The sequence below is a fragment of the Galeopterus variegatus genome, unplaced genomic scaffold (assembly GCF_000696425.1).
Source record: "Galeopterus variegatus unplaced genomic scaffold, G_variegatus-3.0.2 Scaffold3872, whole genome shotgun sequence".
NCBI lineage: Eukaryota > Metazoa > Chordata > Mammalia > Dermoptera > Cynocephalidae > Galeopterus > Galeopterus variegatus.
In genome coordinates, this window is record NW_007729983.1 from 131,038 (window position 1) to 145,102 (window position 14,065).

Genomic DNA, 14,065 nt, shown 5'->3' on the forward strand with positions numbered 1-14,065 from the left:
TGGGTTATATTTTTTAAAATTGCTTTTTAGGAGTAATTTAATGGAATTTAATTTTATTGCTGAAGAGCCTTAGAAGATACTAATTCTCAGTCCTTTCATTTTACAGCTGAGGAAAGTGTGATGCAACTTGCTCCAGGTCACACAGTAAAGCTCATGTCTCTCACCAATTTGGACGTTTCTTGCGATTATGACTTAGATCAAGAGACAATAACGGTCCTAATGAGATACAGTTATATTGCAAAAGCCTTTAAAAGGGAAAAAGCTAATTAATCTTTTTAACTTTTTAATTCAAGTATGACTTCTAACAGTGCAAAAATCATGAATTATCACAAAACGAGTACATTTGTGTAACCACTACCCAGGTCAAGAAATAGAACACACCAGGCATCCAGAAGCCTCCCTCCTGTCTCCCATCATAACTTCCTTTTTCCTTGCTAAAACTAACCACTATCTTGATTTCTAACTCAGTATGTTAAGCTGCTTTTGAAATTTATGTGAATGGAATCACAATATGTATTCTTCTGTTTCTGGCTTTTTTTTTTTCTGTGTAGCAATTGCTTATGCATTCTCACTGTTATATAATACTCCACTGAATATGTGGTATATCTGAATATACCACAATTTGTTAATTCTGCTGTTGGTGGGCATTTGGGTTGTTTCTAGTTTGAGGCTGTGCCAAATACAATGCTGCTGTGAACATTCTTATTCTTTTGGTGAAAATAATTATATACATCTTTTTCTGTTAGGTTGATAATACCTAGAAGCAAAATTGCTGGGTTATAGGGTGTGCATATGTTCAAATTTAGTAAATACTGCCAAAGAGCTTTCCAAAATGTTCACAGTTTAACTTCTCACCAAGCAGTGTGTGAGAATTTCCACTGTGCGCATCTTCCCCAAACTTATCATTTTAAATGTCTTCACTTTTAGCCTTTCTGATGAGCGTATGATGGTATCTCATTTGTTTTAATTTGCATTTCTCCTTATTGCTAATAAAGTTGATTACTTTTAAAATGTTTTATATGTTTATATGTTTATACATTTAGATACCTTTTTATTTGTGAAATGACTGTTCAAATTCCTTACACGTTTTTCTATTGGGTTATATTTTTTAAAATTGCTTTTTAGGAGTAATGTTTATGTATTCTAGATATGGGCCTGTGTCAGTTATGTGTGTTGCAAACATCTCCTCCTACCCTGAAATTTGATTTTTCGCTCTTAATAGTGTCTTTTTGTGAACGGAAGTTCTTAATAGTATTCAATTTTTCAATCAGCTTCTTTATACTTGGTTGATAAGAAATATTTTTATGCATGAGGTATTAAAGATATTCTCCTATGTTGTTGTCTGTATAACTTTCACATTTAGATTTGTAATAAACTTGGGATGAATTTTGTTTGTGGTGTGAAGTAGGCATCGTACTGGCAATCTTACATTTGCTCTTACAGATTCATTTCTTTTCATTTTTCACCTGTTCTCTGCCCCAGGAAGAAGACCTGTCATCTATATGTAAGTGTAACTGGTTCAGCTGAGGTACAAGAATTTCTTTGCCTCGCAGTGCTCAGGAATTAAAGACCACTGTGATAGTTCTGGTGCTAGATTTGTGACTCTTATTACTGTCAGCCATCTAAGAAGTCTCTTTGGAAATACTCCCATCATATTTTGTGGTGGTGTTTTTTTCTTTTTCCATGCTGTTATTGTAAGAATACCAAACCTGGTGTAGTTTTGGTATATATTTTGTCGTGAACAGCTATTTTTGTACAGACGAAAAATTCTGTATGTTCCTCCTATTCCTTTGGAGATCTTCCATGAAGGAATACTTGACTGAGTCAGTTGGGCAAAAATCTTTTAATATTTGGATTTTTTGAGATTTCTTAATTTGTAAATCTTAATATGAGACACCACATAATTCAGTGAGGCATCTAATAATTCACTGAGTCAAGTTTACATTCATTTAGATTCCTTAGGCCATAATAATTTGAGTTTCTTATATTTTCATCTGGATTGATCATGGAATACATGTCAACCAACATTTTGAAAAAGAAACAAATACAACAGATTAAGGTTATTTTCTTCTTTATTTATTCTTAGTAGTTAAATTCAGTCTAATGTCAGTGCTTCCATTTACATGCTAGAGGCAAAGCCAATCTACCACTTACTTACATCATTTGATAAATGTTAATTTTATGGCAGATCTCTTTTCTGGTCATTCTTGAGGGAAAGAGATAGGTTCTATTTTTTGTTATTTTTATAAAATGAGGAAATAAGTGTTGAATTTATAGAATGAGGACATTCACACTGACCTGAAGCCATCATTACTCTTTGGTAGTGACTTTATAAATTTCACACAGATAAATCTCTCATAGCTCCCTGCTTCACAATCAATGAATCAGTTAATACTCACCAACCATTATGTATTAACTATAACCAGTATAGGATATTATAGCTACAAATATGTGAAACCGTGACTTGGATGTGGATCAAAGACTGTTATAGAATCTCCCTGAGTTAATACTCACCAACCATTATGTATTAACTATAACCAGTATAGGATATTGTAGCTACAAATATGTGAAACCGTGACTTGGATGTGGATCAAAGACTGTTATAGAATCTCCCTTGCTAGATAAGATAAATGACTACATTAGCATTTCTCTTCAGTCGTTATTTTTTTTTTGACTCATTTAAAACTATATGCAGATAGAAATAGAACTGTTTTAAGTGCTGATCTCAATATGAAATATAGAATTCACAGAATACACAAAAGTATCGATGATATAATATTCTATAATCAGGATGCTATGAATTTTACATTAAAATTCAATTATGTAGTAAAAAATAGAGTTGTTATAGCTAGAAAAAAATATTTTCAGAGGCAGCAGATACCATTGGTGGAAATGAACAGTTCTACATAGACAGAAAATCCAGGAAGTATGCAAACTAGACACCAGGATACTCAGTATATTAAATTTAATCAGAGATTACACAGAATATGACATAAAACAGCAGTATACTAGACTAATTATAATCTGCCACATGTGAAAACAGTTTAGAAAATGGATTAAGGTCATACTCTTTGACAGTAGGCTTGTTGGAAATACAGGCATAGAATCAGATGGATTTTTGTGTCATCTGGTGCTACCTTCCTTTGTCACCAAGTCAACTTGAACTAATAATTTGGTACGGATTCAAGCAGTAGACAGGATGTTGATTAGTAAACTAAGTCTCCTCTAGCGAGGCTGTTAGTTTCATAAAGCCACAATTAACTATTTATTGGTATTTTGGTGAGTATTTTAGATGCAAAAGCACAATTCTCCTAATAGTTGAAAATATAACTTAGAAATACCTTGTGGGACAGTCCTCTGATTGTCTAAAGTAAGAATGTTTGTCTGTTGTGTTTAATTATTTTATTCAGTGACAAATGTGTTTACATATCAGAGACTAGAATTTTAGAGATTAATACTGGTGTAATTTTTAGGGAAATCATGTCCAACTGTATTTATAAAAGCAATAATATGTTAGGTTATTCTTTTCTTTTTAATTGGTGGTACTAACTGGCCTGAGCACAGACTTTCTCCTTTTCAATCATATAGTTACAAAAACTGTACATTACAAACAGTATAGAAACTAGATGAAAAGAATGAGCCACACATCCTGGATAATTATCTATATGCAGTTAAATTTACAGATATAAAAGAAAATACAGCCTACTCCCTTATAGTGCACAGTTATGTTTTAGATACAATGTATCACTAGCAAGTGGTAGTGGCCAACTCTAGTTGTCCCCAGCACAGAGAATAAGAGCAAGATCCGTTCGGTACAGCTTCCCTCCATCCGACAAAGCCATTATGCTCTTCTTGTATGTTGGAATATTATTAATATCCAGGTCCTGCATAGAACATAGGTTGCATTGTTATCCAGTTAAATATGGAAGTTAATTAACCAATGTCAAGTGATAAAATGTGAGATGAAAACTGCTTGTTACATCAATCCATTAAGAAAAGAGCTGGATTAAATTCTTACACAAATGTGAATAATCACGAGGTTGTTTTTAAAATCTATTTATCACAGTTTTACAGATTTAGGACAGAACCAAATTGAGTTAAGAATTGAAATCTATTTCTGCTCCTCTATAAATTTTTTAAATAGATTTCCAAAATGGATGTGAGGTTGCTTCTGGATGGATCCGTAAAGTCTGCTTAAGAAGTAAGTGGCATGGTAACTAAGTTACCTGTTTATTCTTCTCACACAGATCCTTCAGTAAAGCATCCAGTTCATTTTCATCTATGTATCCATTGCCATCCTGGGGAAGGAGAAATAAAACAGTATACAACCAACTCCATCCACAGTAGTGGGGAATGAAGTAAAATGGAAAGAATTGGAATCTTCAGGAAATCTTCCAACTTGGCTGATATTCTAACCTGTTATGTCAGGCCCTCAAAATTTTTAGCTGCTCCAAAGTTGCAGAATAGATATGAATTGCCTCTCATTCAACACCTTACATTTGTAAAATACCTTGAAATTTTCAAAGTACCTTCACATTTACTATTTCATTTTATGTTAAGGATATTGCCTCCTGTTGAAGTAAGTAAGCAGTTCATAACATGTTCAAGTGAGGACACTGAGGCCTGGGAAGCAATGTGGCTGGATGTCACAGCAGGCAGTGGCCGAGTTGTACTAGAGCCCACAGGTCCAGGAGTAGAGAAATTAGCAGAAGGAAGGGACGTGAACTAGTGATATCACAAACATCCTTTGCTCACACACCTGATATTAACATCTACTATGTGGAAGGATTCTGCTGGATATTTTCATTTAGCTTAATCCTCATTCAACCCTGCAAAGTGGGTATTGTAATTATCTCTTGCTTACAAATGAAAAAATTGAGGCTCAGAGGAGTTTGGTATCTTGTTTAAAGCCTCAGCAAATAAATCATAGTGTGGGATTTGTATCAAGGTTTGTGCAATCTGGGGCATACCATCATACATTTTCTATGAAAAGAGTGAATTGGTTATATAATTTTAATGACCTATGTTTATTTTAATATAACCTTGAGTTCGAGGGTTTTTTCCCCTTAGTGTTTTCCAAGTTCTTCTCAAGAATTATATTATAGATAGGAACAAAATTTTAAGGCATCCAAATTGTAAAGAAAGAAGTTAAATTGTCCCTATTTGCAGCTAGTATGACGTGTGTATGTGTGTGTGTGTGTGTGTGTGTGTATGTGTATGTGTAGAGAGAGAGAGAGAGAAATCCTAAATACTCCACAAAAAACCGTTAAAGAGTTAATAAATTCAGTAAAATTGCGGGATACAAAATCAACATTTGAACGTCAGTGATGTTTGTGGTACAATAATAATACACTATCTGAAAAGGTGTTTAGAAAATCTCAATTACAATAGCATCAAAAAGAATAAAATAATTAGGAATAAACATAACTAAGGAAGTGAAAGACTTATACACTGAAAACTACAAAATATTAATGAAAGAAGACACAAGCAAATGGAAAGACATCCTGTGTTGATGGATTTGAAGCTTAATATTGTTAAGAGGTCCATACTACTCAAAGAAATCTACAGATTCAATGCAATTCCTTTTAAAATCCTAATGGCATTTTTTACAGAAATAGAAAATACTAAAATTCACATAGAACCACAAAAGACCCCAAATAACCAAGACAATCTTGAGAAAGAAGAATAAAGCAGGAGGCATCACACTTCATGATTTGAAAATATATCACAAGCCTATAGTAATTAAAACAGTATGTACTGGCATACAGACAGACTAACAGAACAGAAGAGAGAACCCCAAATTAGTCCCCATATATATGGTCAACTGATCTTTGACAAGGGTGACAAGAACATGTAGTAGGGCAAGGATAGTCTCTTCAGAAAATGGTGTTGGGAAAATTGGATATCCACATGCAAAATAATGACATTGGGCCCTTATCTTACTCCATATAAAAAGAAAATCAACTCAAAATGGATTAAAGACTTAAATGTAAGATCTGAAACTGTAAAAACTCCTAGATGGGCCGGCCCGGTGGTGCACTCGGTAGAGTGTGGCACTTGGGAGTGCGGTGGCGCTCCCGCCGAGGGTTCGGATCCCATATAGAGACCGGTCCGCTCACTGGTTGAGTGCGGTGCGGGCGCGACACCGAGGGTTGCGATCCTGTTGCCAGTCACAAAAAAAAGACAAAAAGGAAAAAAAAAAAACAAAACTCCTAGATGAAAACATGGGTAAAAACTTTGACATTGGTCTTGGCAATAATTTCACGGAGATAAAATTGTAAGCACAGGTAACAAAAGCAAAAATAGAAAAGTGGGGACTACAAACTAAGAAACTTCTGCACAGCCAAGGAAACAACAAAGTGAAAAGCAACATACAGAATGGAAGAAAATATTTGCAAACCAAATATCACATAAAGGGTTAATTTCCAAAATATAAGGAACTACTTCAACTCAAAAGCAAAAAGCCTAACAATTTGATTTAAAAATGGGCTAAAGACTTGAATATTTGACATTTCTCCAAATAAGACATACAAATGGCCAACGAGTATATGAAAAGATGTTCAACATCACTAACAATCAGAGAAATGGAAATTTAATTCAAAATTCAAACCACAATGAGATATCACCTCACACTTGTTAGGATGCTATTACCCAAAAGATGAAAGACAGCAAGTGTTGGTGAGGATGTGGAGAAAGTGGAACCCTTGAGCACTGTTGGTGGGAATGCAAAATGGTGCCATCACTATGGATAACGGAGATTATGGAGATTCCTCAAAAAATTAAAAATGGAACTACATATGATCCAGCAATCCCACTTCTGGGGTATCAAAAAGATTTGACATCAAGATCTCAAAGAGATATTAGCACTCCAATGTTCATTGCAGCATTATTCACAATAGCCAAGACACAGAAACAGCCTAAATTTCCACTGATCGATTAATAAAGAAATTGTAATATATATATGAATATTATTCAGCCTTAGAAAAAAGGAAATCCTGCAACATGTGACAACATGGATAAACTTTGAGAGTGTTATGCTAAGTGAAATAAGCTAGTCACAGGAGCACAAATACTAGATGATTCCACTTATATTATGTGCCGAAAATACTCAATGCTCAAAGAGAGCAATGGTCATTGCCAAGGCTGAGGAAGGGGGAAATGAGGAGTTACTAGTCAATGGGCATAAAGTCTCAATTATGCAAGATGAATCAGTTCTAAAGATTTGCTGTACAACGTTGTCTCTATAGTTAACAATACTGTATTTTATGCTTAAAAAATTGTTGAGGCTAGATCTCATGTTAAGTGTTCTCACCACAATTAAAAGTAAAAAAAAAAAAAAAAGTTTTACCTGATCGTATAACTCAAAAGCCTTATTGAACTCTTTTCCACACATTTTGACTCCCTAGAAGACAGAGAGCAAAGGTTAAAATGCTGTTACTATATTGCAGACGTCTTCCTTGACAAATCTTCCACATTCTTTCCAAGGAAAATATTAAGGTAGAAAAATACCTGAAATTTAAGAAGAAAATTTTCCTGCACTGGTAGTAACCTTGTGAGGAAAAGAAGTTATATAAATAGATTAGAGTTTTTGGACAAGGATCAGCTTATTATAATAACACTTTTATAGTTTCTAAACTCACCTGGCCATCTCAGTTAATTCCAGCTTCCCATCATTATTTGAATCAAATAGTTTCAGCTGAAAGACAGAATGTCATTATTCTTGCCATTGAAGAATGATTTATTGAATGAAGGAGATAAACATATAGAATGCAGAAGACAAAGCTGTTTGAGTTATCAAGTGCTTATATATACAGTAACATTTCAGAAACTAGCAATTTTTAAACTTTCAGTGAAAATTTTCAATTCTGTAACGTGTCAATTACCAAAGTTTAACAGAACAATATAAAATAGTTAAACAGTAGTAGTAGTCCTGGCAGCTAGGCTTCCAGAATTCTGTCACTTTTTCTTGCAAGTATGTTTGTATGTGTATTAAGATGTGGGAGGGATACAGTTTGGAACCTCTACAAACAATGGTATAAAAATAATTACTTAATTTGTTTCACCCTTTTGAAGCATGAAAGAATACAAACAAAAGCAATAGACAGATAACATGAAAAAATCCTTTGGTTTTTTAAAATAACTTTATATTTTTTAATTGAAACTTATTGGTTGTACATATTAATGGGGTATAAAGTTATATTTCAATACCCAATGTATACAATGTGTAAGGATCAAATCAGAGTAGTTAGCAAATTCATCACCACAAAAATTTATCATTTCTATGTGATGAGAACATTTGAGCTCTTCTCTTTTAGGTCCATTAACCAGCTTCTCACAATCCCCCCAAATTCTCCCCTTCCCAGCCTCTAGTAACCACAATTAGCGAATAGAATTTTTGAGAAATTTTGAATTGTTTGGTTTTACATTGTGTACTAGATTCTCAATAAAGCTCCCTAACCCTCCAGAGCACTTACATACACAGTACACCAAGACACATACAGACAGAAACACACTCAGACTTGTATTTGGGAAGCATTCATGTTTTTAGAAAGTAGCAACTCTAAGTAAGTATTGCTGTAATATGATATATAGAAGTGGTATATATGAATTATATTAAAATATATAAAATATATATTCTAAATGAATATTAAATATGTGAAAAAGCATTACCTTTGTTGTGAAGAAAGGAATGTCATCAAGGTTATAATGGATATAGGTTTAGTTAATGGAGGTCTTTTTAAGGAGGAAAGGAAGGGTATTCTACATTTTGAGATGTTCTAAGATTCCTTTGTAGAAGGCAGATGTTTTTCATGGTCCTATACTGACAGCATTTTATAATCCATGGACCACAAATTTTAAAATTGTCACACTGTCTACCACGATACAGGACAACTAGATCACATAGTTTAGTGCCCATTGGGAGATGTTTCTCCACATATATATTTACATTTTAATTAGTTCTTGATTAATTTGCTTCCTGAATTTGAACTGGTTTATGACATTTAATCAGACATGATAGACCAATCCAACAGGGGGAAACTCCCATCTGAGTGGCTTTTGAAAGGCTGCTTCAAATTTCTACCTGGAAAAAAAGTCTTTAAATAGACATCCCTTAAGATTAAAACAAAATAATTTGAACTGGTTTATGACATTTAATCAGACATGATAGACCAATCCAACAGGGGGAAACTCCCATCTGAGTGGCTTTTGAAAGGCTCCTTCAAATTTCTACCTGGAAAAAAAGTCTTTAAATAGACATCCCTTAAGATTAAAACAAAATAGAAAATTGATAAATGTAGGTTATTGTCAATCTTAAAAATTGTTCAGAGTTTAGACCTGCTCATTTGTTTGCTAATGCTATTGTAATGGAAATGAAATGAGGAATTTAAGATGACCATGAAAACTTTTTTGTTGTTTCGAAACTGAAGATTATTCTCACTTTATAATAAATTTTACTGTTTAGTGTATAAGGCAATCAATAATAAAGTTCTAATATTTTCTTTCTAGGTAAAAGGCTAAGAGACTGAAAGTAAACCTCAGCTACATCAAATATAATCTAATCCTTTATAAGACTATTTCTTAGTGTATTTAAAAAGTGTAACTCCATCAATCTAATATAATAAAGCTGCTTTTACAATATGCATCTATGTTTTATGGGTTATTTATTTAAATCCATGGGGTAAAAATTCACAGTACCTTCACAGCACTTAACGCACGTGTAGTCTTGGGAATTAGCAAGAATACAGTAATATTTCATGAGCTCTTGGCTACAATCTTTTCAAGATCAGTCTTACCATTAGGTCTGTATACTCTGCTAATTTTGTGTCATCAACAGTCTTGTTTGCTTTTTCTAGCAAGTCCTTTAGAAAGTTCTGTTAAGACAAAGAACACTTAGATAAATTTCATCAATAATGTCCAGTCTGCTTCCATTTCAGCATGCCCTGAAACAGAACATACCAGAAATGCAAAGAAAGTCTCTTTTTGAGAATAGAGCCAGGTGAAGAGATGACCTTAGAAGAAAAACTAAATCATTATTTTCTTGGCATTCTAGCAATGAAACTACCTTTGATGGGTACAATATTTGCTCTTTACTGTGATCTGTTGTAGCCTGTGCTTTATGCATTTATTATTTCAATTAAAGGATTATCTGCTTCATTTACTGTGTAGAAATCTGAATAAAAACTTTTAAAACCAGCTAGCCCAATGGATGTATTTCTACTTACTGATATCTTCACCAGTACTCATGTGACTTTTCTGCAAGAAACATAAGAGCCTTTCTCTATACCTTTGCAACATGTGTGAAAAATTATCAGTAAACCAGATGGAGAGCTACCTCTAATTGAAAACTCATTTTCTGCCCTTGCAGGCTGTATTTACATATCAGTTTATAGTTAGTACGAAGCTTGTTTCTCTAGAGAGCCAGTTCATGTTTTGGCTTGGTGCCATCCAAAACACTTTGGTTAAAATGCTTTAGCTGACTATTCAAACTAAAACAGTCAGCCACAGATGATGTCATCTAAACTTTGAAGAATGTATGAATCATATTAAAATAGAGATTAATGTGGGAAGGATAAAAAATGATTATTAACTTGACAGTTGGAGCTTAGAAGTGATTTTTTTTAACAGACATAAATCAAATAAAAGCTTTACAAAAGCTTGCCATATAAATGACAGTGGAAGTACTTAAGTGTATAATAGTCTTTTATTTTGTCTACTGCTGTTCATTTGCAACTCCTTTATCATCTCTGTTAACGAATTAATGCAATTATGGAAAACTGAGAAGATAATGTTCCCAGATATTACTGAAGAATTAGGTTTCTTTGGTTCAGCAGTGGTTTTTCTCCCTTCCAAATGTGCCAGTTCTTCTGGTCTTCTTTGACTTCACTCTTTTCAAAGAAGGAGACCTTTTTCTTGGTTTGATAAATTTTTTTCACTTCAAACATTCCACTTCAAATTCAGAGTGAAGCATGGAAAATTCAAAGTTATCTGTTGGGGGTGAATTTTATTTTTGAGCCTTATGAGGCTTTTGACAGAGATTAATTGGGTTAAAAAGCCTCATCAGGGACTAAAATGATGGTCACAAAAATAGCCTTAGAGAAACCTTGGGACACAGAGATTCAAAGTCGTGTCTGAGAGCAAGCAATGTTTTACTCTATTATGGATTTTAAAATTAGCTTTCTTGAAAGATCCATTAAAAAAGAATGCCAACTTATCTTCAAAATTCCTCAGGGAGGAGGACTTCTATTTAGAAACTCTTTCTGAGAATAAAAATTAGAACAAAGAAGGATACTTTTGGAATGTTTTGAGGTCAGTATTTGAAATGAGCTAAAGTTTTCATTATGAACTTGAAATGATTTTTAAAAGAATTTTTTTTTTTGGTTTAATAGAATAAAAACACAATAGCTTAGCTGTCACCTTGTGGGCTCTAGGTTGCTGAGCTGCAAGTTTGTAAAAGACACTGTTTTCAGTTACTTTGCATTAAAAATGTTTACATTTTCAATAGGCTGCAGTTTAATATGTTTTAGTAATTTTGCAATGGTGCAAATGTCTCAGTTCCATCTCTAAAACTGACTGTTATTCAAACCATGTCAAACTACAACTAGAAAATTGTATTTGATATTCATATTTCCAGACATGGCACCAGAAGAAATGAAAGCTCTCAAAGAATGAGACTTGAAAGCGTATGGTGCTGTGGGAAAAAATCATTACTAGCATTATTAGATACTCTAGGTCCAAATGTAGGTTCTCTTCCTAGGCCGGTGTGTAATCTTGAAAAACTATCTAACCTCTCCCAACTTCATTCTCTCTGTTTGTATATTGGGAATGATAATACCTGCTTGCACATATTCTATGAGGATTAAATGTTAACACATATCCCAAGCACCTAGTACTCTGCCTGCCACATAGTAGGTGCTCAATAAATACTAACTTGCTTCTCTTCTGGTCACTATATTCTGAAGATAAAGAAACTAAGGTCTTTTGGACTGAAATGTCTTGGGGCTGATTTCAGGAAATAAGATGAAAGATACTTTTTTTGTGAGGGTACTTCAAAAAGTTTGTCCATGAACTTTTTGAAGTACCCTCATAGTTCTGAAAGGCTAGTTAATTGAGTTCATGAATGACATAATTTATTATGCCTTTCATTTTACAAAATCTTTTATGTGTAACATCATACTTGAGCTTCACAATAAATCCAAGAGAAAGGCATTATTACCCCCATTTTAAAGATGCAAAATTCAGATAGAATGATGTAGACATTTGCTTGGAGGTAAGACTTGATTTTAGATCTCTTTGCCTTTCCCTTCATAGCTTCCTCCTCCTATTCCACCTCCGTACCTCTGTGTGATATGAATTAATAACTTCATTTTCAAAGTTGCAGTTTTTTATGAGTTTAAGTATATTAGGATTTTGTTGCTATTGCTGCTGTTGAGAGTGGGTTGTATGGAATGTCTAAGGACCTTGAGACGAGTCTGGGTTTAAACATTGCAGCCCTGTGTGTTATTTCTGTGTGGCTTTCAATACATCACTTAACTTCTCTCAACCGTTGTCCTCACTGGGGTAATTCTAACCTCATAGGACTCATGCAAAGATTAAATAGGATAATGTGTGTAAAGTAGTTGGCATGCAATAGGTGTCCAATAATTTTTTCTTTGTCTTCCATTTGAAAGAGAAATCTATTTATATAGATATTTAATTTGTAAAATAAAATTTTAAATTTCGATGAGAAGGGATAGCTTATTAAACTTGTAAATAGTTCTACCTATCCACCTTCCTATCTCTCTCTCTCTCTTTCTATATCTGTTTCTCTGTCATCTATCTTACATAATAGTTTGTATACACCACAGAAAATGCTAATGTCTTGCATTGCTGAACAGAATTTCAAGAAGCCCTCGATGCTTCTTTTTTGATCTGGTGCTTCATTAACCATGTGAAAGAGTGGGTGAAAATGAGCCATTGCTCAGCATCAGTTTCTTTTGTGGGAGGTTTTTAAAAAAGCTGTGAAGTCCTTAGCAGTTCATAATTGTATTTGGAAGGAAAAACCCTTCCACCAGTTTTTATTTGCTTACCTTAAGCTCCTCAGTTTCTATGAAGCCACTGTGATCAGTATCATATTTTCTCCATGTCTGTAAGCAATTTTGGGTAAGGAAAACCAAACACATTAAAAAAAAGAAGCCGACCATTTTTCTTCTCTCAGCACTTTCTTAAAGTAACAGCTTTCTTATACCTTCATGAATTCCTCACAGGACTTCAGCTGCTGGCATCGGAAGAGCAGCAGGAAATTCTCTTCTGTGGGTAATACATGAGCCAACTGGAAAAGATTTAAAAGGGAGAAACGTTGTAAGGAGCTTGAACACAAGTCTCTGCCATCATCTGCTGCTTAGTTTTCTTCAACTGTTCCCTAGGAGCAATTTTATTGCCTAGAAAAGTAGGAAAAACATTAGAGTTGAATTTCCTTTCTGGTTCTTTGTCCCTACATAGCGCCATCGTATTTTCCAACGCTTGTGTGCCCTTAAGTGCTTGGTTCTCCTGTGAGATGGTTGGAGCAGGTGTGTGCTCAGATAGGACTAGTCTGACTGCATTTCATCAGCTGGGCACACAAGCAGATTCATCATGGTGGCTTGAACCTTCATGTGTTCTGTGCCACAGGTCAGGTTTTGCTCCTCTCAGGACGCACAGAACAGCACACATGGGGGCCATAAATTTCATGTGAAAGGAAAGAAACTGTGAGAAACATGAATGCAGGGGAAAGGAAGGAAGAAAAAAAATACATTCCTAAATCTGAGGAGAAAGCCCACGATGAGATGCAAGGAAAGATAAGCTGAAGACAATTGTAAGGAAGAGAGGTGGTGAAGAAAATTCACCATGAACAGTGGGGAAGGGCCAGCCCTGTGGCTCACTCGGGAGAGCAATTTTGGCCGCGGGGAGAGCACCAAGGCTGCGGGTTCGAATCCTACATAGGGATGGCCGGTGCGCTCGCTGGCTGAGCGTGGAGCAGACCACACCGTGCCAAGGGTTATGACCCCCTTACCAGTCAGAAAAAAAAAAAAAAAAAAAAAAAAAAAAA

The 14,065-nt window shown here is 34.5% G+C and overlaps 1 protein-coding gene across 1 annotated transcript in view; it reads right to left on the reverse strand.

The window, feature by feature from the left end:
* Positions 1-2,948: 2,948 nt before the first annotated feature.
* Positions 2,949-14,065, reverse strand: part of CALB1 (calbindin 1, 28kDa) — a 26,616-nt gene continuing 15,499 nt past the window's right edge. Inside the window, exons 4-11 of the mRNA XM_008586199.1 lie at positions 13,226-13,309; positions 13,068-13,124; positions 9,795-9,872; positions 7,641-7,696; positions 7,510-7,549; positions 7,349-7,402; positions 4,227-4,298; positions 2,949-3,884 (exon numbers count right to left, since the gene is read on the reverse strand). Of these exons, the coding sequence (XP_008584421.1) occupies positions 3,771-3,884; positions 4,227-4,298; positions 7,349-7,402; positions 7,510-7,549; positions 7,641-7,696; positions 9,795-9,872; positions 13,068-13,124; positions 13,226-13,309 (555 nt within the window). The 3' untranslated portion in view covers positions 2,949-3,770. The remainder of the gene's footprint in view (positions 3,885-4,226; positions 4,299-7,348; positions 7,403-7,509; positions 7,550-7,640; positions 7,697-9,794; positions 9,873-13,067; positions 13,125-13,225; positions 13,310-14,065) is intronic.